Source organism: Urocitellus parryii, chromosome 6 (assembly GCF_045843805.1).
Source record: "Urocitellus parryii isolate mUroPar1 chromosome 6, mUroPar1.hap1, whole genome shotgun sequence".
Lineage (NCBI taxonomy): Eukaryota > Metazoa > Chordata > Mammalia > Rodentia > Sciuridae > Urocitellus > Urocitellus parryii.
Window position 1 is genome coordinate 165374531 of NC_135536.1, and position 27343 is coordinate 165401873.

Genomic DNA, 27343 nt, shown 5'->3' on the forward strand with positions numbered 1-27343 from the left:
AGACATCATTTTCCCTTCCCCAAAGCCAAGGCTGGTCCTATTAACATTCTTCCTTGAGTCGAATCAGGACAATTCAAGATGTCCTTACCCTGGTCAGATAATAGAGTACTATGATTCTCTTTGATTGTGAATTTCATTTCTGTAGAACAAGCAAGCAGCACTTGATCTGTGGTTGTATTTTGTTCTGTTTTTAAAAGGGGATGAGCAGTCTCTTTGTTTCCTTGTGCTCCCAAAAGGTGTATTGGAGATCCACTTAAGTACTGAAAGCATCTTCCTCCCATCCCCTGTAACTCTCCACCTTTTACAGAGCACTTCACAGTCCCCATTAACACCCACACCCCAGTGCAGCACCATCCAGCCAAGTCCTCCCTGTCCTCAATGCCCAAGGTTGCTGTGACAGATAGATGCTGCAGCAGAATTGTTTTTCTTCCTTTTCTTTCTCCCACCTTCCCTTACCAAGGCTTTTTTTCTTCCTCCAGTCTTGGCACAAAATGGTCAAATGATGTTCTACTGCAGAATTCAATTTCACAGTTCAGTTAGGTCCTTGATTACACTGCCAAATTCAGATTAATGTGCATTTAACTAACATGGATCAGGGGAATTCTGGCTGACAGCCAGCTGTAATCGGAGCAATTGATAGCTGTGTGGAGCTTTATGCCCTGCCTACCCCAGCATACCTCTGCTGAAATTGATTGATTAAATGAATTCATTGCTATAATTATTTATAATTTTGATAAATCACAAGCCTGTGTCTGACCCTATCTTTGGGATGCTGCCCTGTGTGTGAAAGGGTAGTCAAGCTGGATTGTTAACTGGATATTATTTATTCCTATATAATACAGCCTTTCCCCCCACCTCTTGGCCTTTTTCGATTTTGAATAGAGACATGAAAAAGCATGTTTCTGTAAGAATTAATTATATGATATGCTAAAACTGGTATCAGGAAATTAAAAACCAAGTATATGTTCTTAACCACTTCAAAAAAGGAAGGAAATCACAATTACTTAATCATTCTGTCAGTATTTTTAAAGATTCCTATAGAGCGAATTCCTTCTCAAAATGTGGCAGATTTTCAATGACCATTAGTAGTTACATACTGCAGCTCAGGAGTTTGGCAGCCTGGGTGATACTCTGCAAAACAATCCATCTACTCTTCTCTGATTTCACCATGCCATATGGAAATTCCCCCTTAAGGTATGCAAACTATGGCCTCATTGGTAAGGAGTTATTTGTTTCAAAAATCCAAGATTGTTTTCTCTAATGGAATGGAAAGAAAGTCTTTGTTGTATCTATTGTTTTCTCTCCTCCATAGCTGCTTTTCTCTCCTGTTCAGCAGCTCCCAGCTTGTGCAATAAGGTCTTCCAGGGTAAATGACATACATAAATCTTTTGGAAATGACATGGAGCATTGGATTCACTAACCTCAGGTCCAATTCTATTGCACTGCAATTTTACTAAATGATTGGATCCCACATTTCTTTCATGATACAATAGATAGTCCTGCTCATATAAACTGTGTGCCTACTCCTTTTTCTTCTGGAATATATTATCAAATAAGATTGTAGAAAAGACCATGCAATTCAAGGTTCACTCCTTTGCACACTTCTTAACGTGCATGAGTACATGTGTGCAAAACTGTATGTATAGATAAGTTCATAATTTATGTTTTACCTATTGTCAAATATAGGCTATAGTCAAGAGTAAAGACAATTCATAGTAGGAAAATCAAATAATTCTAAATGTTTAAGGTGGGAAGAACTTATTACAGGAAAAAGCTTCGGCTTTCTTGCTGAAAAGAACATAAAAAAGAACAGCTTGAGCGCTGGTATAAACAAACACCAAGTTCTTCTCTGACCAAAGCAAAACTGAAACTGAACTAATTATGTACATAGGTGATCTACTTATTTTGCTGTGATGGCTATTTGTGTGTGTGTGTGTGTGTGTGTGTGTGTGTGTTAAGCTTAATTCTCTCAGCCAAGATTTTTTTTCAGTTATTTATCTTCCATTCACCTCCCCTAGGCATTATCATTCATCATTTTCTGGTCCAATTTTTTTCATTTTCCTCCAGGCTGCACAGACATCTGGACCCTCAGTGAAACACCGTGAACAGGCTTTATCTCTGTAGTTGTCACTGCAGTCTTTCCACCTCTGTCTTGACTGTGCCCCACTTCCCACCTTGTCACTGTTACCTGTTTCTGTGAATTTGTGCAGAATTCAAGTGCTAAAATGATTCTGGACGGGAACCCTCATTCTAACTTCTTAGTAGCCTTGGGTCCTTTGCATGACGTATTTCAACCTACTATGCCTCAGTCACATTATTGGTAAAATGGAATAATTTTGGGGCTTATTTTATAACTTGTGGTTTAAATGCAGTAATAAATAGAGTGCCTCGAATAGTTCCTGGCATTAATAACAAATATCATTATTAGCATTCATATTTATCAGTCCAGTAAGAATAGCTTCTAATAAAGCAGTTGCTTAATCAAAGAAGCCACACTTTGACTTCAGTAAAATGCCTGTGCATTTGGTGAGGAAGAAAGTGTTCCAGCCTTGATTATATAGATAAGGGGGGGTGGTGGCAAGTAATGGTAGAAAAGCCAAGGCAGGCAAGAAAACAGGCAAATAGTACCAGTGTCCTGACCAATGGAAAATGGCAACAAAGGACTGGACTAAGTAGAAGAATCTGGTTGCATAATCCTATTGGGAGCATGGGGCCATTTGCCTTGGATTGATTTGGGGAGAATTTCATCTCCATGAGCCTCAGTTTTATCATCCACAAAATGTAATAAAGTGCTCATTAGTTGATTCTCAGAGTGTAAAATAATGAGGCTGGTCACAAATGTGTGGGCCAGTGAAGTACACCATCATGGAATCCACAGTTGGGTTCAGAACCAACTGAAGGTCATGGTTCAGCAACATGGTGGAGACAACCAGGATCACTCATGTACTTCTCCTTCAGCTTATTTGTCCTCTCTTCTCCCCTTGAATAGATGAAAGCCCTGGGGAAAGATCACGTGTTCCATTTTCGGAAGCAAATACTTCATTCTTCTTTGAGTACTTAAGTTTGGTTCTGAAAATTATCTCTTGTGGGTAGGGGTTGTCCTTTACTGCTTTTTGAAAAGTCTGCACTCTTACCAGCAGCCATAAAAGATAATTGCACCTTTTTGTCTAAAAGAACTAATTTCAAAGATGTTTAGCTCCCAGCAAAGAATTCTGACTGCTGCCTTCCTTCTGTAACTGGAAATTGTCCCCCTCACGCAGGCAGGAGCCCTCTTCTTTGTGCCACAAGCCAGATGTTAAGAGTAGACCCCAATCATACTGATGACAGGGGATAAGGGAGAAAAGAGACCTAATGCAGTGTGCAGCGGTGTTTCCAATTCCTATGGGACACAGCTTTCCTGTGTGTAATGTGTCTTCGGAGATAGTTAGACATGCTTGTGGTGAATGAATGCAATTTTGTTTAAAGTGCAAAAACAAATCCTCCAGGAAAGACCTAGGGAGATGACAGCATGGAAAGGTTCCCATGACACACTTTCAAAAATAAAAATCAAAGACTTTGCTTCTCTGCACACCCTGGCCTTGCTGACTAGCCTAGATTTTGTAAATCCCAAGACCAATTTAAAGGAAGATCCAATTGACATTAATCTCTCCCCACCATTGTGTGTGCATATAGACACATAGAAGAATTTTCCTTGTGTAACACAAATACATAGACTTAGAAAAAAATCAGCCTGTTTTCTAATAGAATATTTTCATTGTAATATATTTTTCAATATATTTTAAAGCCAATATATTACAATGAAAGGCACCTTGTCTGATTATTTTGAGAATTCATTTTCAGGAATATATTTGGCACCTTACATTATACATCTTCAATAAATGCTTACTAGTTTAATTAATATCACTTTTTATTAAATCACTTTTTATTTTACTGTTATACTGTTGTGCTATGTACTTTATAACAATTACACTGCCTTTTGGCCAGCCACTGTTTGAAACCATTGTGTATTCAACCCTGTGGAGTTCCTATTATTATTATTATTATTATTATTATTATTATTATTATTATTCAGTTTTAAAGATTAGGGGACTGAGGCTTAGAGAGGCTAGGTGATTTAACTAAAGCCATCAGGTCAGGACTCATCCTTACATGAAAGTCTTCTGCATCCAGGACAGGGTCCCGGCTTAATGGACCTTGTACCTGTGATGCCCTGGTTACCTGCTGGTAGGTTTTGAAGTTAACTGAATGGGTGAGTTCACTTGAGTGGAGTGTAGTCTCTTAAAGCCAGAAGGGCTGCACTGTAACATGTTTACCAGGGCAGCCCTATAATCTAAAGCCAATGAACAGTACAGAAGAAAAAAAAAAGAAGGTCAACTGCAGAATTATTACTAAAAAGAGGAGGAAACAGGCATATTGTTTGGATAAAATGTGAAATATACTAAAATTGGTAGACACTATTTTTGAAATACAATTTCCCTGCATCAAGAAAATGTAATATAAACAAGAAACTCATATAAAAAGAAAAGAACTGAGAATGGTAAAACGCATTGGATACAGTCCTTGTGCCCTAATTTCATGGAATAGCTCTTTTTTTCTGCAATGTGATGGAGTGTGAGCTTGAGACATCTGCGTACTTCTACCATCTTGATGGATCCACTGAGTAATGGATCTCATCCTACTTCTCAGAGGCATTTCATATGCTTCATTACTCCTTAAATTCTTTAAATACCTCCTGCTTGGCCTCTAGAACACGCTACTTCATTGGTTTTCTTTCTACACCACTGGCCTCTCCTTCTTTGTTCCTTTTTTCAAGATGCTTGTGCACCCTCTGGTTCTGAGATGGTGGAATCCATTGACCTTCTCCTATACATTCAGCATCATGGCTTTAATACCAATCAAACCCTAATGATTCACAGATTCCTTAACTCTTCCCTTGTCTTCTGCATATCTAAGTCACCTAACTAACATCTCTATGTGGATGTTTAATAACTCTCTCAAACTTAAGCCAGCCATAGCAGAACTCTTGATTTTCTCCCATGTATTAGGTATCTATTATTGTATAACAACTCATTCCAAGATTTAATGGCCTGAAACAACAATAGACACTTATCATCTCACACAATTTCTTGGGCCAGGTCTCCCATGAAATTAGTTATCCATTGCTCTAACACGAGCTATCTCCTGGGAAAAAGAAAAAATGGTGATCAACAAATTACTCCCCAAACTTAAAATAACAAACATTAGTCTCTGTTGGTTGGGAATTTTGGAGGGCTTAGTTGGTCAGTTCTGTCTTAGCATCTCTCATGAGGGTTACAGTCATCTGAGGGCTGGAATGGCGACTAGAGGATCCATTTCTAAGATGGCTCACATGGCTGTTGGCTTAAGAATTAAGTTTGTAGCTAACTCTTAGCAGGAGGCCTCCTTTCCTCACAACATGGACCTCTCCATAGCATTCTTGAGTGCCATAATGACATGGTAGTTGCAAAAAGCCAGAGCAAGGGATCTGGTTGATAGAAAAAAACACCACACATTTGTTTTGACTTAGCCAAAAAAAAAAAAAAAAAAAAGAAGGAGGAAGAGGAGGAAAAGTACTTATCATCACTTCTCCCATATTCTTTGATCACTCAGATCAACCTTGATACTATGTGGAAGAAGACCATACAGAGTGTAAATATTGGGAGTCAGGGAACATCAGGAGTCATCTTGGAGGCTCATTGCTACTACACCCACAAGCCTATTCCTGCCCCTGGGTCCTCATCTCATTAAGTGGCCTGTTTTTCAAGCCAGAATCCTGTGAGTCATCTTGATTCCTCTCTTGCAACTTCTCATCCAACCCATCATCAAATCTTGCAGCTCTACTTTCAAGCCCTATCCTGGATCCCACCATATCTTACCCCATATATAGTAACCACCCTAATTTCAGCCCTCATGGATTACAGCAGTTAATTTACATTACTGTTTCTATGTTTGCCTCCAAAATATATTCTCCTTCATCAGCCAGAGAGAGCCAGACAATGTTACTCCTCTCGGTTTGGTAACCTCCATTAGCTCCTAACTCATTCAGAGCCAAAGTCAACATCCTTGCCAAGACCTCCATAATCTTCCCTCTAGCTCTGCTCTCTTTCTGAATCTCCCTCCCTCCACTCTACTGGACACTTCTTGCTGTCCCTCAAAGCTTCCAAGTCTGGATCTGCCTAGAATCCCCTATGTGCATTTCTCTGCCTGGACCATCCCAAACCAGGACAACAATGGTGGTTGTTCCTTCACATCATCCCAATTCCTGCTCAAAGGTACCCCTTCACAGAGGCCCTCCATGACCATAGTATCCAAGATGGTACCCCATTACTCTCAACCCTCTTAGTCTGTTTTATTATAAATTTCTTCATGTCACTTAAGAATGAACTACATACTATATATTTATTGACTTCCTTATTTGTTATTTGTCTCTTGCTCTAGAATATAATTTCCAGGATGGCAGAAAGATCATCCATTTTGATGTTTGGTTAACAACTTCCCCAGCACTTGAAAGGGTGCCTAGCATACAGCAGTTGCTCAAATATTGGTATGTTGAATAAATGGGATAAATTCATTAAGTGGGGACAATCATTTTACCTAGAACAGTGCTTTCCAGTAGTCATTACTTCAGTGGAGGTCATGATCTATGGGAATGATATCTAATGTGATGGTTATTTTATACTGAAAATGTAATTAGTATGACTAAGGAACTCAATTTTTTATTTTATTCTTATTGACTTCAAATAGCTATATATGACCATCTTATAACTACCATCTTAGAGTAGATATACATCCTTACAGTAGATGGCAGGAATACAGGGGCAAGTTAATGTCATTCTATGCATATCACAACAAAGAGACAGAAATTTCTTGGGGTGATGTGTTAAGAAGGAGCCTGAGGTCAAAATCAGCTAATCATTTTTGAGTACCACTTATGTAACTAGTACTGTGGTGTCATAGGGTCTTATTTTAAAAAAAGGGTATATTGATCCACTAGCATTTTCTGGCCTGGACAAGAAGGTGAACATGGTATGATGTGGTTTGTGTACAATTCCAGTGATGAACAGGGCTCTTTCCTGATCCTTTCCAAGAAGCGATTTTGGGGACCTACACCTACAGTCCTATAAGAATGGTCCCCTTACTTGAACTTCCCTTCCCATTCTCTGCTAAATTCCTTCCACCCACTCTCCAAAATCAGAGTGGAATGTTCTTTGCTGCCATCCCTTTGGGAGCTGGCCAAATATACAGATTTCATGCATACACCTGCAAATTTTGGTTGCTTTCAGTTATATTTGTACTTACCTGGCAATACGGTTACATTCATTTTCCTTATGTTCTACACCAAAGCAAAAGCTGCTTAGTACCAAGAGTCATGTTCTCCCTTGTACAGATAGATGTACTATGTTATGTATGGATGGTACATAACATTTTTAAGTCTGTGAGTTCAAAAGCATGGAAAAGGCCTCCTACCCCTGAAATTCTTGCCCAAAATACTGAACAAGAAAATACTGTTAAGCCACAAATACACCTGGGAAAATTACACATGAATTAAAACTCCCCCTGTGTTGTACACTGATGGGAGAAAACTCTTTCCTAGTGTAACCAGTACTGTCGGTGCCCCAGTTATATCTTTTCATCACCTGTTGTTGACCTTCATTCTACCAGCTGACCATTCCCAATTTGGATCCAGCATGTGAATCTTTTCCATCCATGTCTGTCTTTCCAGGTGGATTATGATCGAGCACAGATGGTCCTCAGTCCTCCACTGTCAGGGTCTGACACCTACCCCAGGGGTCCCGCCAAACTACCTCAAAGTCAAAGCAAAGCAGGCTATTCCTCAAGCAGCCACCAGTACCCTTCTGGGTACCACAAAGCCACCCTGTACCACCACCCTTCCCTGCAGACCAGTTCGCAGTACATCTCCACAGCCTCTTACCTGAGCTCTCTCAGCATTTCATCCAGCACCTACCCCCCACCCAGCTGGGGCTCCTCCTCAGACCAGCAGCCCTCCAGGGTGTCCCATGAACAGTTCAGGGCTGCTCTGCAGCTGGTAGTCAGCCCGGGAGACCCCAGAGAATACTTGGATAACTTTATCAAAATCGGAGAAGGGTCAACAGGCATCGTGTGCATCGCAAGCGAGAAACACACGGGAAAGCAAGTGGCGGTGAAAAAAATGGATCTTCGAAAGCAACAGAGGCGAGAATTGCTTTTTAATGAGGTAAATGGTGTGTTTGGATCATCCTTTCTCTCCAGTGTAACATTTATATCCCATTTCAAAAACAGCACGTGTACATTTGAGGACATTAGAAAGGCACCCACATAATCTTTTCTACTTGTCTTTTTTCTGTGTGTGTTTGGCTGTCACTTTTATAAAGTACTTCATGCATGTCAGTCACTGTGCTAAGCATTAATTTAGTTGGACCTCACAACCTCATGAGTCAGAAAGTGTTCTCACTATTTCAGCCACAAGGAAACTTGGGCTCAGATTAGGTGACTCTCCCAAGGTTATGCAGGAAGTTGACCACAGACCTGTGATTTGCATTCCTTTCTCCACTGTCTTCAGCTGTTTATAGATCAACCTTAACATCTGTAGGAAATTGGTTCCAGGACCCCCTCAAACACAAAATCTGTGAATTCTCAAGTCCTTCACATAAAACAGTATATAGTATTTGCATATAGTCTCTGCATATCCTCCTGTATACCTTAAAGCATCTCTAAAACCCAATGTAATGTAAATGCTTTGTAAGTAGTTTTTATATTACATTGTTTAGGTAATAAAAGTAAAGGGAACAGTCTGTACATGTTCAGTACTGATGCATTTTTTTAAAAAATCATTTTCTATTCACCATTGATTGAATCCACAGATGAAAATCTCAGGGAAGCAGAGGGACAACTGTACACATGTTATATTGTTGTGATACTATTTATACCCTTTATAACCTATTTTTGTAAGTTAGTAAACTGAGGTTTAATCAATGGCCTGTCATTCTTTAAGAACTTTAAAATATTTTTTTCTTAACTATTAAAAAAATTATGATTTCTTCCTGCAGAAGGTATGGAAAGCATAAGAAAGAATCCCACACAATTCCACAAGCAAGCAATGCCTACATTAAGACTTTAGTGCTTTTTAAAATATTTTTTCTACTTATATATCTCTTTTCTTTGGGATAATTCTATATGTGTGCTTTGGTAACTTTCTTTTTTTAGTTTTTATTTATTTTTATTTATAAATAATAATAGAATCTATTTTGATATGTTTATACAAGCATGGAATATTTTATTCTAATTAGGACACCAGTCTTGCCAATGCATACCACATTGAGATTCACTGTGGTGTATTCATATATGTACAGAGGAAAGTCATGTCACATTCATTTCATTGTCTTTTCTATTCTTATCCACCTTCTCTTCATTTCCCTTTGTTGAATCCACTGAACTTCTTTTCTTCCCCTCCCCGCCCCTTTGTAGTTTGGTAACATTCAAATTTCAATTACTATTAACATTAAGTTGATATTAATAAAAATTAAAATAAGATATATATTAACATGTTTTATTTTCTACATGTCAAATCATCATTTTCATGGCCAATAATTTTTTGTCACATATATGTGTCAAATTCACTCCCAGTTTCTGATTTTATTGTTTCTAATTTGAGACTTTTATATTTTTGTAGTGAATATTGTTAACACATGTCTTTGGCCTCATAACTGAAAATTTCTTTAGATTCATAGAAGTGGAATGAACAGATCTAATGATATATTTTAGGGAAATGACATGTAATATTTCCAGAAAGTTCATACCAATTGGTATCTTCACCAATAGTCCTATTTCACCTTCACTAGCATTACCAGATACTCTCATGTTATCTCTGTTAATTTGATAGATATGAATAAATTGTACTATTTTCATGAACACTTTTATTACCAGTGAGGCTGAATTTATTTTTATAAGTTTATAGGGCACATCATATTACTTTGTACACACAGCTCTTGATATATTAAAGAAGCCTTTTATGTTTATTTGTTGTACATATTCTTCCACTTTCTTATCTACCTTTTCAGCCACTAGAGAACAGCCAGCCAAATTCCACCAAAACAAGTCAAAAAGTATCTTTCTCATTCATCCAGGTTGTGATAATGCGGGATTACCACCATGAAAATGTGGTGGACATGTACAACAGCTACCTAGTTGGAGATGAGCTCTGGGTGGTCATGGAGTTTCTAGAAGGTGGTGCCTTGACAGACATCGTTACTCATACCAGGTACATTTCTTTATTATCCAGGCAGATAATTCAAGATGCTTAATATGCTCCTCCAAGGTAAGGTCTCAATGATTGTCTTCTCAACTCTTCATAAATTGTAAACTCTTTGGAATCAAGGAACACAACTTCCTTTTCTCCTATGTTTCCCAGATTTCTCATTGTTATATCTTGCATGTGTAGTCCATTCATTCATTAACATTCTACCTAACCTAAGAAGGTTATTAATACCCAATTATTTTTATTTTTTGCTTTTTTGGTGTGTTGGGAATTGAACCTTGCGAGTGCTAAGAATGCACTTTACCATTGAGCTATACCTATAACCCTGCCATTGATTTAAAAATCAGCAATCTGCAAAGAATGAAGTTTCAGTGACAAATAACAAAAGTGCCCATTACCAACTAGAGTTCAAATACTGAGTTGTCATGACATAGTACCACCCCATGAACCTAAGGAAGGAAAGGGCAGGTAGAGGATCAAAGTTTAATGTTAGAAAGCAAGCCTCCTAAGAGAAAGAAATTCTTCAATTCTGGTTTAAACCAGTCTTGCAGTTTTGTTAATGCCTAAGGAATTTTTTTGTAAGAATCCATGGAAGTAAATTTGTACTAATGACCCCAGAGCTGAAAAACTGAGGTCTCATTCTTTTGATTTATGCTGGACCTCTTTAATTTTTGACACCAAACCTGTGTTCTGGCAATCAAGCCAGAACCTTCCTTTTGTTTGTCTGCAGATTTTCCAGATATGGGCTGCAGTACATGGACTAGTTCTCCAGAACACAAAAAAGTGACCTCTCCTTAGAATTTGAAAGATGCCCTTGTACCTCTCTTGTTCCTGAACTGTTATTTCCTTTCTAGAATGAATGAAGAACAGATAGCTACTGTCTGTCTGTCAGTGCTGAGAGCTCTCTCCTACCTGCACAATCAAGGAGTGATTCACAGGGATATAAAGAGTGACTCCATCCTCCTGACAAGTGATGGCCGGGTAAAATTTTCACGTTGGGTTCCTCTTCATCACTTCATCTGTCATGAACATTATTCTCTTAAGAACACTTTTTCATAATTCTAATTTTTCTCTGTCACCAGTCACCCACCACACTTTCCAGAAGACTTACAAAAAAGAAATTACCTTCCCATCCTCTGTGACCTGAATTGGAATGGGTAATTTGCCTCCTTCACAATGAAGTATAGGAACTAATGAAAGCTTTGAAAATTTCATTTTCTGTCACATTCTTCCTTTTGTTAGAGGAGAGGAGCTGACTTTTCTAGGGCTGTGTTTCTCCCCTTCCTGCAAATATCCATGTCTACAGGGTCTCTCAGAAGCCCTGCAAGAAACAGATGACAAGCTCCAAAATGATAATTTGCAGAGAGGTTACTTAATAATAGTTTATAAAAGTGCAAGCAAACGTGGAAATTTCTTAAGGAACAGGGCACAAACATGAGTACAATTCTCTAGAATAGATTACCATTCTACCTCATGCCTGAAGAGGCAGGGAACTGTCTGCTGGAATCTGGAAATAATTTATAGTATTCAGGTCTGCCTGGAAGGAACTCTGAGCTTTGGTGAAATCCAGTCCATGGTGAACCTGTAGCATGTGAGCTGAGGATAACTACCCTAGCCTCCCTCTGCCCTTGATTCTGTCATCTACTGATGCTCCCCACTGGCTCAACCCAGTCAGGAGCCATCACTACAGTCAGTGCAAATTGGCCTCCTAAGGCTCAGAGAAAGGAGGAGAATGTGTCTGAAAGGACAAACAGAAAATACTCATCACACCAGAATATTTCCATGCTTAGACTTATGCATTTCTCATCACTGCAGCATGCCCCGAGGATTCTGTTTAATCTCAGCAGCTACAGCATGGTACAGAGCATACAACAATTAAGGAAATAATGAATGGCTATTCCAAGGAAGGATTAGTTAGATAGGATAGTTCTGAAGAACAGATTTTAACCATTTAGGAATTTTAAATTCCCTGAAACTCCCACTAGAGTTAATTGCTCTGGGACAAATAGAGCCAGTCATCCTTTTGATGTACCTATCTTTTATAATCTAGTAATCTTGGCCCTAAGGAGAATGTTCATGTCACATCAGAATTGCCCAGAGATAATCACATCATGTTCATGTCACATCAGAATTGCCCAGAGAACAACAGGAGGAAACTTCCCAAGCACTTTGGCTTTTCTTACCTTGTTTTTAAAAGTTTTTTTTTTTTTTTTTTGTAGAGAACTTAGTAAGTTCAGAATAGATGACAAAACAAAGATCACTCAATCCTACTTAATATTTTTCTGTCTTTCCATGTATACATAATTTGCAAACTTGGGATTATATTTAATGGGCAGTTTGTGGTCCTACTTTTTGCATTAGTCAGGCTGAAATTTTTAAAAGCAGGACTACAGGAGCATCTGTAAGGTTTTGCTATGTAACAAACCTCATAATACTTAATGGCTTAAAGCAAGAACCATTTATTTACTCACAAATCTATGGCTCATCATTCTGGGCTGATACCAGGTAGAACAACTGGTCTCTGCTCCATGTGGCACAAACTAATGAACTTGTGACCAGACTGCAGTTGATGGTCTCACTCACTTGCCTGGCAATTCGCTGGTTTTCAGAAGACACAGGAAGATCACATGGCCCCAACCAAGTATTGTTTGTCTCCCAGTAGAGTAGCCCTGTAAATTCGTATGTTGCTGGTAGCAGGGTTCCCAAGTATAGCAAGACAAGTAAGCCCTGTTGCAGATTAACAAGCTCTTTTAAACCCTGTGCTTATATAATGTATGCAAAAGTAAGTCATACCACACAGCCAAGCCCAGATTCAAGAGGTGGGGAAATAGATTCCATGTCTTGATAAGACAAAATACAAAGTCATACTAGAAAGGGATATAGTCCAAAGGGAAGGGAAGAATCAGCATCCATTTTTGCATAATCTTCTGTAAAACAGAAGTATAGGAAAAGAACAAGAATTCTTCCTTGGCCCAATTCAGAAAGCACCTAGGCCCCACAATCTCAAATTCAGTTTGTAAAACATGGAACTGGCCCATGAATCAGTATAAGTGGTCCACTTGTACTACCAGAAAGAAAAGGCATGGCGATTTCAAGACAACCCTTCTTTGCCTGTAGATTGATGTTGCAGGCCTCCTTGTTGGAAGTACCTATCTGATGTCAAAATCAGACAGCAAACTAAGATAATAATTCCTTGCTTCATTAGCTCACTTAAAATCTTCCCTCCTCTCAATGTGCAAGATAATTAAATCTTTCAGTTGTTATTCTCAAAGGAAGAACCTTTGTCTCAAAATCTCCTGTACTGCTGTGCACCCAGCAAAGAGCTTATGGGGCCAGGCACATTGGAAGTCCTTTAAGTCTTAGTGGCTTTTTATACATGTCATTTCATAAATATTTGCTGAATGTCTACTGTGTGCTAGGGATGGTTATAACTCCTACCGGTGAACAAAGCAAAATCACTTCTTTCATTAAGCTTATTTAGGGGTTGGAAATGTGGTAATAAACAAATATATTTAAAAAAAAATACCACCAGACAAGAAGTGCAAAGTGCTAAATTTTCTGTAATTGATTTAAGCAGAATACGGATTATGGAGCATAAGGAGCCTGGAGCTCTATTATAAAGGCCAGTCAGAGAAGGCCCCTCTGATGCAGTGACATCACAGAAGAGGTTTAGGAGGAATTGGACCTTTTAGCTGTCAGAGGTAGGAGTCTCCCAAGCAGAGAGAACAAATTGCATGTTTGGTGGATCTGTGCCTCTTGGCTGTGTAGGCCAAAGGTTTTTCATTCACATTTCAGAATTTTATACCATATTGATTCTAATGGGCTTCTTCGGTTTTCTACAGAACAAGGAAACTATTTTTTTTTTTTTTTACATAAAGAGAGCTGAGATATAGTGTGAATACTCTGCAAAACAAAATCTGAGAGCACATTTTTATACTGAACTAATAGAGCATATTAAGAAGACTATTTTAGTTATTTTATTGCTATTATAACAAAGCATCTCAAGGTCATAGGTCAATGAGCTTTTGAGCTGTGTCTCAATAGCTCTGAGAGTTGGCTGGGCTCAGCAAGGCAGTGCTGCTCTGACCTCTGGTTAGATGATGCCTGGACTGGGGTCTTCTAGAAGTCTTCCTCACTTACATATCAGATAGGTGGTGGTAGCTGGTGACTACAAGGTCAGTTGGGAACTATTAGCCAGAACAACAACAATGTGGCCTCTCCGTGACACTTGGGCTTCCTCATGGAATGGTAGTTGGGTTCCATGAGTGGATTCCAAGAGAACAAGGTGGAAGTACATGGCATTTTTGTAACATAATCACAGTATCAAATAGTGTCACTTTCACCATAATCACAAGTCCTTCCAGATTCAGTGAGGAAGGAAGGATGGAATCCTCCTGAGTGGGAAGAAAATTAAAGTCACAGAATAAGAAAAGCTCATGAAATGGGTGATACTATTGTTTGCTCTTTTAAAAAATGCTGTCTGCCACACAAGAAGTACTGGATTCTCTTCCTGTTGGGAGGTATTGAACATCATTAGAGAAATGCAAATTAAAATTACAATGAGATATCACTACACACCTATAAGTATGGCTAAAATGAAAAACAGTGATAACACTGGTCATTCATACATTGCTGGTACAACCACTCTGGAAAACAGAGTGGTACAACCACTCTGGAAAACAGTTTGCAGACTGAGGATTGTAATGGAGTAATTTATATTCCATGCATGTATGAAGATGCCAAAATGAACCCCAGTATTATGTATGAGTCACTAGTAAAATATTTAAGAAAACTAAAACTGACTTACCCTATGACCAGTAACTACACTCTTGTTCAGAGAAATGAAGCTTATTTGCACATAGAAACTTGTGTACAAATATAATGAAGCTTATTTGCACATAGAAACTTGTGTACAAATATTCATAGAAGTTTTTTTCATAACAACCTCAAACTGGAAACTCCTCAAAAGTCTTTCAGAGGGTGAATGGTTAAATAAAGTATGATGTGGTCATACCATGGAGTACTATTCAACAATTAAAAGAAGAACAAACAATTGACACATACAGAAAGTGAATGAGTTTCCAGAAAATTATTCTGAGTAAAAAATATTCAATCTCAAAAGGATACATGTTGCATGGTTCTGAGTATATAATATATGTGAAATAATTATAGAGATCCACAGCAGATAAATGGTTGCCTGGGGCTAGGAACAGGGGACATGCAGTTATGAAGAGATATCCTAGGGAGTCTTATGGTGATGGTTTGTGATATCTTGTTTGTGGTGGTGGCTATGCAAGGCAACATTTGTTAAAATGTCAGAGTAGACACACGCATAACACACAGATAGGTTCATATAGACCTGATAAAATCTGAATAAGCTCTGTGGGTTGTCACCACATCAATTCTTTGTGTTGATATTATGCTGTACCTTGATAAGAGGCTGATAGTATGAAGGTCTAGATGCACATTTTTTGGCAACTTCTGTGAAGCCATGATTGCAAAATCAACAAAAAATGACAGGAACTTTCTCAGACTGAAAAGAACAAATTATTTCTGGCTTCTTAAAAGCCTGGAAAAAAAACTTCCTTTATATCAATTAAAAGAAAGCCATTTCCTAATTACCTATGACATATATAATATCTGATTAGTCATTGATTTCTGGTAAGCAGCAGAGAAGTCCCAGAACACGTGCTGGGTGTTGGTATGTAAATACCCCAGCTCTCTCATTTGGTAGAATAACTGAGAGTCACTTGCTCTACACAGTCCACCAGACTTCTTCAGCAAGATTGAGCTCTAATTGCCCATAACTAGCCTGGTAAATAATCTCTAAATAATTGCCTTCCTTATCATACTTGGCCATATCACTGCTAGTATTTCTTACATCTTCCAAATAAATGACTTGTACTAAGTTCTTGCCTAGGGATGTGCTTCTGGGGTATTATAAACATGGTTCTTGGAAACAGTGATATGTTTGTGCCCTGCCTTCCATAGAATTTGAAGCAGGGATAAAGAATTAGATAAAAGGCCACAGACTGACAACGTGGGCATTATGATTGTTCCTCTTCTTCTTTACTATGACAATCAGCTGGAATCATCTTTTCCCTAGAGGTATGGGCCCAATAGTATTCTATTGTCTCCACCTAGCCCCATTTAATTGATTTGATATTATTAGCTTTCTTCCCTTCATCATTTTAGTTTTGTTGTATCTCAAATAACTAGAATTTTACAATACAGGATGACCTGGAGATTGTTTTCCCAGGGATGTTCTTAAACAGACACTCAGGCGTGTGAAATAACTTGCTAAAATTCATTCTGCTCCGACAGTCTCTGAGTTAACTTCCTGGTCTCCATCGGTACTCCCTTTCTGCTACTTGATAAGAGAACGTTGCCTAATGTGGGTTGCACAGCATGAAGTTAAGAGGCCCAGGTTTTGCTTTTCTTTTAACACTTCTGTCCAGCCTCCAGCAAGCTCCTACTACTCTCTGTGCTCTGCCAAGTGGCAGAGGGTGGGCTAAGGTCTCTATCCTATTCTAGGTTAGTCTCTCTGAGGTTCTTCCTCCCCTCTTTGAGTTTGCAGCTGATGAAGTGGACCTTAAGCAGAGTTGGAGGCACCATTATCATGATGGCACCTTTAATTCCCACTCTCAGTTTCTTTGTCCCTGGGTTATTGCTCTCCTTGAAGTAGAAATTCTCAAACATTAGTGACATCAGAACCCAATGGAGAGCTTGGCAAGAAAATGGATCCCCCAACCCCAGGGATGCTAAATTACTCAGTCTGGGTGGTCCCATCAAGTTTGCATCTCCAACAAGTTCTCACATTATGCTGAGACTACACGAGTTAAATGCCTTATTGAAAGCACCCAGGAATCAGGCCCGAAAGCAATCATCTATGGTCTCAGCCCCAAACCTGGAGCAAACACAGAATTCTTTATTGGGTGTGCAATTAGTAGAGCCAAGGGTTTTTTACATTCTATTTTCAATCCCGAGGGTATCTTGTGGATAGACTTCATTTTGCTAGGGGCCCCTCTTCTCCATCCTTTTGTGGGGGTCTGGGCTTCCTAGCTAGGGCACATTAGACATGGATGGGATCTCAGGTTTAAATAGCAGCTTTGTCTGAGTTCTAAATTCCACTTCCTTGTCTGGTTTTTGTGCAACCAGCTACTCCTCTTCCTTTGGGGTGGGAGTGGAGGTGGTATACTAGCTGCAGTTTCCTTAGCCTGACTGCATGAGTTAGACAAAGGTGGTTTCCGAAGCAGCCGAGTTATACAATTCCATCTAAAATAAGGCTCAGCTTAGAGTCTGTGTGATTTGCTTTTAAGATCTGCCTCCAGTGCTTTATTATACTCATTACTTGAGATCTCATTATCTACTTGCAGATTTATTTGGACAAATGTTGTGTGCAATTATGCTCTTTTAGAAAATTGTGTCTTTTATGTACTTGGATGAGTAAAAACTTATACAAAAGTGCTTATACTCCTACAACAGAAGAACAGGCCTAAGTCCCAAGTGTCTAGTTTCAATTACTTATCTTACACTTTGTCAGGAAGATAATTATTAGTATGCCATATTTTGAGGGGATTGAGTTTGTTCATGTCAGCAAGGAGAAACCCACACCAGGAATACTGAAATTAAAAACTATCAATACCCAGATGCTCATACATTCACCTCCTTAGTCATTCAGTTTTCTTAAATGTATAGGCAAATGGAATTTATCAGCGTGACTGTTCTTGCTCTTCTGTCTGTGTAGAAGGGGGCTGCACACCCACAGTTTAGCTTTAGAAATAACCAGCCCTGACCCACACACAAATAGAGACCTGAGAGTTTCCTAAAACTGACCCAACTTCTTCTCAGATCTCTACTGGCTAGATTCCTTCTAGAATTCTCTATTTTAAATCAGGTTGCTTGAAAAAAAATTCAATCATTATCTGTCAAAGTTTAAATGCATTACTTTAAGTCTCAGCTGATACTTTTAAAAACTCAAAAGTCTTTTGGATTTAGCTACCACCAACTCCCTCTTCTCACCTCCCACACTCACTCTTTTCCCCATGGTGGCTTCTTGGTATGTGGAACCTCAGGGTGAAGAGGATAGGACTCATCTTCCAGGTCCTCTCTGGTCCTTGCATTGGTGTGCCTGGACTCTCCTGATACCTGGAATAAAGATCAGCTTGTCCTCCCATGGCTGGGCTGTCCAGGAGGTACCTCAGCAATGTTTCACTCCTCCTGCCTTTGCCTCAAGTGGTGAAAGGTGTCCTTTTGTTCAAGTCCGTATATCAAACGTGGCCTTGTGCCAGGCACATTCTCCTTCTCTCACTGAGATCTGGAGGGGCTTATAGACTTTTGGGCATCACACACAAGCCATGGAAGCCAGAAGTGCTGCCTCAAGACCACTTCCACTCACACAATTGTGCTGTCTCCATGGAGGCCAAGTTGGGCATGGCCAAGCCTGCAGCTCAGTTGGTTTATTGAAATATTCTGGTTAGTTATGAGCCACTCTTTCAAGTTCTTAAGAGTGTCACTGAAACCCTTTTCTGAGATACATTTAAAAATGGTAGTCCTATCCAGAGTAACTCTAGGACACTGTTTGACTTTACATCTAGATTCTGATTGATCTAGATCAATTATTAAATGTTTTGATTACCTCTGAACTCAGACATATATTTGCATTCTCCTCTTGCCTGTTAGTGTAGGTAATTATGCTACAGGTAATCCTAAAGCCCACTCTCATCCATTTGGGTATACTAGGAATTGGTGTACAGTAAGGAGCATGGGGCCTGATATAATCAACATTGCTTTTCTCTTTCCCCTTCTGTAAGTAATCCCAGGCTAAAAAGAACAGACAGCAGGATTTTTACTTCTGTGCATAATAGACTTCTTTTTTAACAGGGCAGCAAGGATTCTGGACTAATTGCCATTGCCACAGGGTTTTCTTCTTCACACAACAGGAGAGATTCCATGATCTGAGTCCTCTGCAGTTGATTCTTGATTTACCAAAGCAATTGAGAAAATCATCTCTCCCCTAAAGTATCTTTTCCCCTAATTCCACCAGGAATAATCCAGTTGTCCCCTACTCTAAGCCACTGTTAGCGACTTATTAGTGAAAAGATCAGGAACAGAAAATAAAGAGTAAAAAAAACATTCCCAAACATTTTTATGTATTTCGTCTGTATTCTAACTTTGATCCTAGAAACAGATGTCTTCAATATGTCAATGATGATTTCAGAAAGAGCCCCAATGTGTCTTCTATCATGTGATCTACTATCATGTATGCATATGTCAACATAAAATCAATCTGGTGGCACGTGCTTTTTGAGCATCTATTGTTTGCCCAGCTCTTAAGGAACACAGGAAGGCTCCACAATCAAAAAAGCTGAGCTGTTAGCCTGAGGAATATCATTGCTAGCTGGACTGACATAACCGCATTAGAAAACTTTTCAAGACTGAGTGTGTCCAGAATTCTCTTGAATGTGGAGAAGGGACTGATCAATATGGGTTTCTGAGAAAAATCACAGAGGAAATGAGATGTGCTTAATCCCCTGGAGTATACTTGAGAATTGAATATGTAGGAAGAAAAATGAACAAAAACTCATATTTGGAAACAGACCAACTCTTTCCAATTTGCATGGAACTTTTCAGGTTTTAGCATTGGAAATCCCCCATTCCAGGAACCCCCTTGATGCTTAGGACTGGTGGCAGTACATATGAGAGCAATGAGGAATAAGGTTGGCAATATAAAAGACAGCAGGTTAAGGGGCATCTTGAAAGGCCATCTGGTGGGTTGTCAGTATTTTCAGGAAGGCTTCTGTCAAGATGCTGAAATGAAAACATGAGACCCTGTGAAAACAAGTACCCCTTACTCCTCACCTGACCAAAGGATGCTCCTTGTTCTTATTTTCCCTAGGTGAACTGTGGTCTCTTTGTTGTAAGCTACAATGTGAGAACCAACAGCCGAGGATCTTGTTAAAATGGAGACTCTGACTTGATTAGGTCTAGGGTGGGACTTAAGATTCTGCAAGTCTAATAAGCTCCCATTTCATGTTGTTGCTGCTACTGGTGCTGCTGCTGATTTGAGTAGCAAGACTCTGGATACCATCCCTCTCATTTCTTCAGACACCCTATCAGCAATCCATCTTCAACATCTGCAACGTTTCTAACTGCCTTCTTTTGACCTATAATTTTGCTCTTCAGTACAGGGTAGTGATTAAACATCTGAATCCTAGCTTTCCCATTAATTGCCCTGAATCCTGGGCAAGTAACCTAACCCCTTTATAATTTGGCTTACTTATCTATAAAATGGGGATAATAATATTTCCCAGCGCATTCATTTCTTGTGAGCAGTTAAATGAGATATACATGAAAAGTGCTTACAGTGGTACCTCACATGTAGTAACAGCTCAGTGAGGTTTATCTAGAGTGTATTAGGCATACAATTTGAGAGTGTGCTGGGACTACAGTAACAAAGCCCCCCAAACTGAGTGGAGTTTTATTCTCTCTGAATTTAATTTAGTCTCACACAGTGCAGGAGAACAGAAGACCCCAAATCAAGGTGTTGACAGGATTTGTTCCTTCTGAAAGCTTTGAGAGACAATCTATTATATTCCTCTCTCCTACTTTCTGGATGTTTTTGGTAATCCTTGGTGTTCCTTGGCATAGAGGATTATCACTCTAATTGTGGCCTCCATCTTCCTATGCTCTTCCCTATGTGTCTGTGTGTCCTGTCTTTTTCTTATAAGGACACTAGTCATTGGATTTGGCACCTACACTAGTCCACTATTATAGGTGCACCTCATATAATGACAAAGGTACATTCTGAGACATGTGCTCACAGCCAATTTGCTCATTGTGAAAGCATTATAAAGTATGCTTGTGCAAACTAAGATGGCTGCAGCATCACTAGGCAAATATTAGCAAGTTTGATTGAGGTCATCCAATGTGGAGACATATAATGGTTGGTGACACAGTTTGGTGTTTTTTGGTTTTTGAGATTTGTGTGTGTGTGTGTGTGTGTGTGTGTGTGTGTGTGTGTGATGCTAGGGATCAAATATAGGATCCTATGCATGCTAGCTAAGCACACTACCACTGAGCTATACCCCAACCCAAAATACAGATTTTAAATGGAGAGGAATTAAGTATAGGAAGAAAGAGAATATGCAGCAAGAAGAGGTAAAAAGGAAAAAAAGGTTAGAGTTGAAAGCAGAACCCAAAGAAACATCAAAGTCTAAGGTGTAGATGGCAGAGGTAGAGACAAAAAAAGAAAAAGAAAATTTAAAAAGGAAGATTGAGAAAGGAGGTTCAGAAAGTTATAGAATATCAAGACAGAACTCATACCTGAGAGACTATATCTTGGATCTATAGAGAATTTTAACTTCAAATATTCATTCTGCACCACTGCTAAACAATGCCCAGTGTACTATTTCCTTTTGGATTCTATCATCACTAACAACTAAGCGGCCCACTGGTGTTCTGGTTGGTAAGGCCACCTGAAGTTCAGAGCAGGTCATCCTGACCAGGAAGTGTGCCTCCCAGAAATAAACCAAATCCCGATCATTTAGAATATACAATCCAACCGGTGTCTAACCGTGCATTATGTTCTTAAAAGGACAGGAAGTTTGTGCAAGAATTTTCAAAGTTCGTTTTCTTTTTGACCATATCTGAGTCCTTAGTATCTGCTCTTTCCCTTCTTAGCTTGACCTCCACCTTAAGGAACTGTCAACCATGTGCTGACATCCCGTTTCTACACCTGCATTTCCACTCTCAGAGATGTTTACATTGTTAACTTCCGTTGTCCCCCAGGAAAAAGGAGCAAAACAAAAAGGGAAGGGGAACCAACACTTTAAGTGACATCTTGGCATCCTAGATAAATGCATATCTTCCGGTATTTCAGACACACTAAAAAAGAGGGTGGCTGTTTAAATCATCACATGGTACATAGAATTCTAAATGTGCTCAATTGCCTATGCTGCAGCAATGTGTACAAAATTCCCCTCACAAATAGCAATTTACTTACACTAAAGCATCATCTGTTATATTCAAGTTATGGGTTTGAGATTTAATGAATAGGTTATACACTTAATTTGTGAGAGTTTCTTGTTGTTTTATGAAAAGATAAAAGCAGCTAGAGTTCAAGCCTTTGGAAGTCAACTCTGGTAGACCTGTAAAAAGTTTTTCCATTAAAATGGATTTGTGCCTTTCCAGTAAAAGGGTCTTGTGACCTCTTCTCTGATATTTCTGAGGCTGGTTATTGAATTTGAATTTGATGCTCTTTATGTCTTTATTTCTAGGTAAATATATTTATTTTTTTTGTATGCCTAGCAGACAGTATTTTCAAAATGTTCATTTATGGTTTTCCTTTTCTTTTCAGATAAAGCTATCTGACTTTGGTTTCTGTGCTCAAGTTTCCAAAGAGGTGCCAAAGAGGAAATCCCTGGTAGGCACCCCTTACTGGATGGCACCTGAAGTTATTTCCAGGCTACCCTATGGGACAGAGGTAAGGGCAAAACAGGCATTTTTCAAAAGTGGCAGTGATGCTGTGTTCTGATATTTGGTGACCACAGACAATTGGAGCGATGACTTTTGACACCACAGTTAATTCCCATTCGCTGACTTAGGACAGAGTAGGCTGAAGTGACATTGGCCACTATTCGGGATATTACCATAATATTTATCCAGGGGCTTTTATTGCAATCCTACAAGGTATATGGGAGTTGGGATGGGAGTCCCACTCTTAAATAGGTGCCCGGAGATGCTAAAATTAGCAGGCATATTTCAGAGAAAGACAAGAGGATCAGAGAAAATGCCACAAGTAGAGGTAATATTTGTTTGAGCCATAATGGCTTCTAATAGAAAAAAAATCATGTGACTATTATAACATTCAAAAATACATTATAATTTATATTTTTTCTGGAAAGCAAACAATAATCTATGAAGGGATAGGACTTGGATAGGTGAAAGTGAGCTGCCGCAGGGGGTGAAATAAAGGCCTTCTAGGGAGGGAATAACATGAGTAGGAGCTCTGAGACACACAAGGCTCCATCCACATGGAGCCCAAGCAGCCAGTTCCAGCTGAGTATAGAGTGTCCACATGTTATGGTGCAGCTGGTGATTCTGAGAGAGGAGAAGCCTGGGAAAAAGTGGCATGAACCAGAACATGAAGAATGCAGGCATAAGTTAAGGCCGAATCTGCTCTTTCCCTTCTTAGCTTGACCTCAGAGGGAGCACTCAACTTGTTTGTCTCACTGTCTTTCCAAGAGATAAATTCTCAGCAAAAGTCACTACCAAGAGGTATAATAGAAATGTAGCATACTGGGAATTCATAGCACCCTTATAGTCCTCCCTTCCCATTCTTCACTCAGAAAGAATTTCTCAGCATTCCTTCCTTTTTTTCTCTCTCTACTCCCTAGAGATGGTTTATATAAAGCAGGGTTTTGTGCATGCTGCTTCAAAACAATAAAACATAAGGGGGTGGGAAATCCCAAAGTAGGTGGGAAAAGAACTATTTTAAAAAACCAAATTATTAAAAAAAATATTGGCGTGTGTTTTGCATAGTATGCAGTAGTAGCTCCTTGCAGTTTGTTATGAATATGTCAAGAACTTTTCTTATGATTTTAAATGCAACTTTATTTTCTATTTTCATAGCATAAAAATTTGGATTTTTTGAATGTGCTCTCAAAGGCAGTTAATTACAGAATTTAATTAAAAGTTAGTTGAAGTACTGAAAAAATTGAAGTACTAAACTTCAGAATGTTAAGTTATTCATTTATTACTTATTGGTGTGAACTTCACTGACACTTTTTAAAAGCAAAAAGAGAACCAAGGACCTCAGTAATCTAACAAGTCAGCTGATAAATCTGAGTTGCAAATTTGAGAAGTTACAAATACCATATTAAGTTATGAATAAGTAAGAATCTATTGGGTTCCATGGACACATCCAGCATTTCAGAGTGTTCACCTCACCTGTCATAACCAGTGTGTTGTGCCCAACAGGTGGACATCTGGTCTCTTGGGATCATGGTGATAGAGATGATTGATGGTGAGCCCCCCTACTTCAATGAGCCTCCTCTGCAGGCAATGCGTAGGATCCGGGACAGTTTACCTCCAAGAGTGAAGGACCAACACAAGGTGAGTAGTGTGTTTTGCTAGGTCCAAAGTAGTTATCAGATCTTTTAGCGTCTCTGTGGCTTCAAAGACTGGCATGCCACACTCAGTGGGTGGGTAGATTCTGGTGTAAGAGCATATAACCTCTGAAATTAGTCACTCAGATTCGAATCTCTGCCCTTCTGTTCATGCATTGGGCTTGTGATTCAGCCTTTCTGGCCAGAGTTCATATGTAAAATGTTGTGGGATCATTTCATGTCTCAAGGGGCTGATTGGAAGAGTGAATCAAGTGCTCCATTCAATACTCACTCCTTGAGCACCTGTTACCTGCTGGAGACTTCTAACTACTGGGAAGGTTGGGGTGAAAGACCCCAGATTCCCTATCTCTTACATAACTTGCATTCTAGTTGGAGGAGGAGATAATAAACTATAAGCAAATGGATGAACAAAATAATTTATATGAAGAAAACAAAGCACTGTGATATAATGGTGTGCACAGGAGAGGGGATTGAGAACTGGTTTAGGTCAAAGAGTGAGGGAAGCCCTTGCTTCTGACAAGGATCTGTAAACAAGGATCTGGAACTCAAATGGAAAGAAGGCAAAAATCTTGCTGGGGATGTGGCTCAGTGGTTAAGTGCTCTTGAGTTCAATCCCTGGTACAAGAAAAAAAAAATTGGAAAGAAGGCAAAAATCTTGCAATGGTATGGGAGACCAATGTTCCAGGCAGAGGGACATCAAGTACAAGGACCTAAAAAGCTAAGAAAGAATAAGGTTTATATGAGTATGTCAAAGTGAGCCAGGGACAAGGGTAGAACATGTCAGAGAGGTGTGCAGGGACTGGGTCATGCAGTGATGAAGGCCATGTTAGTGTAATACATGTAAGAGACCCAGCAGGGCCTTTCCTAGTTCCCAAAACATGTGGATCGAGGCCAATCTCAGGAAAAATTATGAGAAGTCCAAGAGATACCACATAGCAAAGAGGTCAGCTCCCTGCGGGGCTTGCTGAGAAGGGATATGTCCCCAGGACCCTTCTGTAAACATTGACCCAGCCATATCTCCCTCCCATCTGCTTAGTAATAAGAGAGAATGTGAGGCTGCCTTATAGGGGAGAATACCTTGGGGTTTTTGTCCTTATTGTTGTTTTGTTATTTGGTTTGTGTTTGGGGGGTTATTTTTGTTTGGTTTTTGGTACCAGGGAGGGATTGAAAGCAGGGGCACTTAACCACTGATCCACACCCCTCGCTTTTTTTTAGTTTTTATTTTGAGGCAGGGTTTCACTGCTCAGGGCATCACCAACATGTTGAGGCTGGCTTTGAACACACAATACTCATTTCTCAGCCTCCCAAGCCACTGGGATTACAGGTATGCACTATTGAGTTGGGCTGGGGAGAATACTTTATAATGGTAGAGTCTCCTCTTTCCTCTCACCTGAACCTCAGGAAAGAGCATTAGTGGAATCATTCATGTAGGTTTGTGTGAACCTGCAAAATAAAAATAAATAAAAATGGAACTACTTGAGCTGAATAGGAAATTAAATTGTTTACTGGGTTGGACTAAGTGTAAATAATGATAAGTAACAAAAGCTGTATTCTAAGAAAATAGTCTTACACCCAATAGAAATGAGTGCCAGTGTTCTTCAAAGCCATCTATGAGAGGTGTCTTTAATCCTAAAGGTCAAAAGCTGGAAACTCCCAAGATTATTTCCCAAATGGATACACAAGGTGTGGTATAATTGGGCAATGAGTACCATGCAGCAATGAAAAGGATGAAATTTTGGTCACACACATCGGGAATGAATCTCACAGACCCAAAGTTGAATGAATGAAGCCAGACAGAGAAGGGTCCATGGTGCCTAACTCAATTTCTATAAAGTATAAAAGCAGAAAAAACTAATTTATGCTATTAGAAGTCAATAGGATAGTTAGCTTTTGCTAGGAATGAATATTGGCAGGAAGGGGGCCCAAGGTAGCCTTCTAGAAACCTTGACAGGTGTGAATATATGTAAAGATATATTCAAATCTATTGGACCATTCACTTGGTGTGTATTTACTTGAATGTAGTTAAGATGTATATGAAAAAGTACATAGTAATCTAGACTTCTTTCCCTTCAAGAGAGGGGAGTTCACAGAGCCCAAATGATTGTAGTTGCTAGAAAAATAAGACTATTCCATGTTTATACTGTACTTCATTGCCTGTGTGACCAGTACTTGTATATAGTAATCATGCAGTTGTTGCTGTTGTCCCTATTATTACCATTACTATTTTATTTGGTAAATAAGATTTTATTCTTAATTGTACCCTTATTACTTCAAATTTAAATAAAAACATCATGTGTTAATAAAGACAATGCCTTCTTTTCTTTCACATATCTTTCTTCCTAACGCAACTAGTTTCTAGAATTTGAAGCTGTTGCCAGGACTGGGAAATTATTTTGAGAACTGGGGTCAGTGTCTGTGTTAGTTCTCAGGATGCTATCTGTATGTTTTCACAGGTCTCTTCAATGCTGCGGGGATTCCTAGACCTCATGTTGGTGAGGGAACCCGCTCTAAGAGCCACGGCCCAGGAACTCCTTGGACATCCTTTCTTAAAATTGGCAGGTCCACCATCTTGCATCGTTCCCCTCATGAGACAATATAGGCATCACTAAGGGCATCACTGAGCAGAGGATTCACGTAGGTGACAAAACTAAGCAAGGATGTGAGAATAATTCAGGAGAACATAAGAAAAACCACAGATCATACAAAAGGCCTGTGCATTCTAGACCAGCTGATTGGTGGGACAGTGCGATGACCGGCAGGGTTCGACAGACCAGGGCATCTTCTTGTGTCTTAAATAGGCATCTCTCCACTGACAGCTGGCATGGTCATTTGGAGTATGGCTTTAATAAGTCATTATTATATTTTTCAGCCCTTCATCCAGCAAATCAGAAGGACTCAGTACAAACTCCGTTATGTTATATCCTAGCCACATGCAGGGTAC

The 27343-nt window shown here is 39.3% G+C and overlaps 1 protein-coding gene across 1 annotated transcript in view; it reads left to right on the forward strand.

Moving 5' to 3' along the window:
- Pak5 (p21 (RAC1) activated kinase 5) overlaps positions 1–27011 on the forward strand; it is a 107363-nt gene extending 80352 nt beyond the window's left edge. The window contains exons 3-8 of the mRNA XM_026385834.2: positions 7742–8233; positions 10143–10276; positions 11128–11254; positions 22632–22757; positions 24254–24388; positions 26856–27011. Of these exons, the coding sequence (XP_026241619.2) occupies positions 7742–8233; positions 10143–10276; positions 11128–11254; positions 22632–22757; positions 24254–24388; positions 26856–27011 (1170 nt within the window). The remainder of the gene's footprint in view (positions 1–7741; positions 8234–10142; positions 10277–11127; positions 11255–22631; positions 22758–24253; positions 24389–26855) is intronic.
- Positions 27012–27343: the final 332 nt, after the last annotated feature.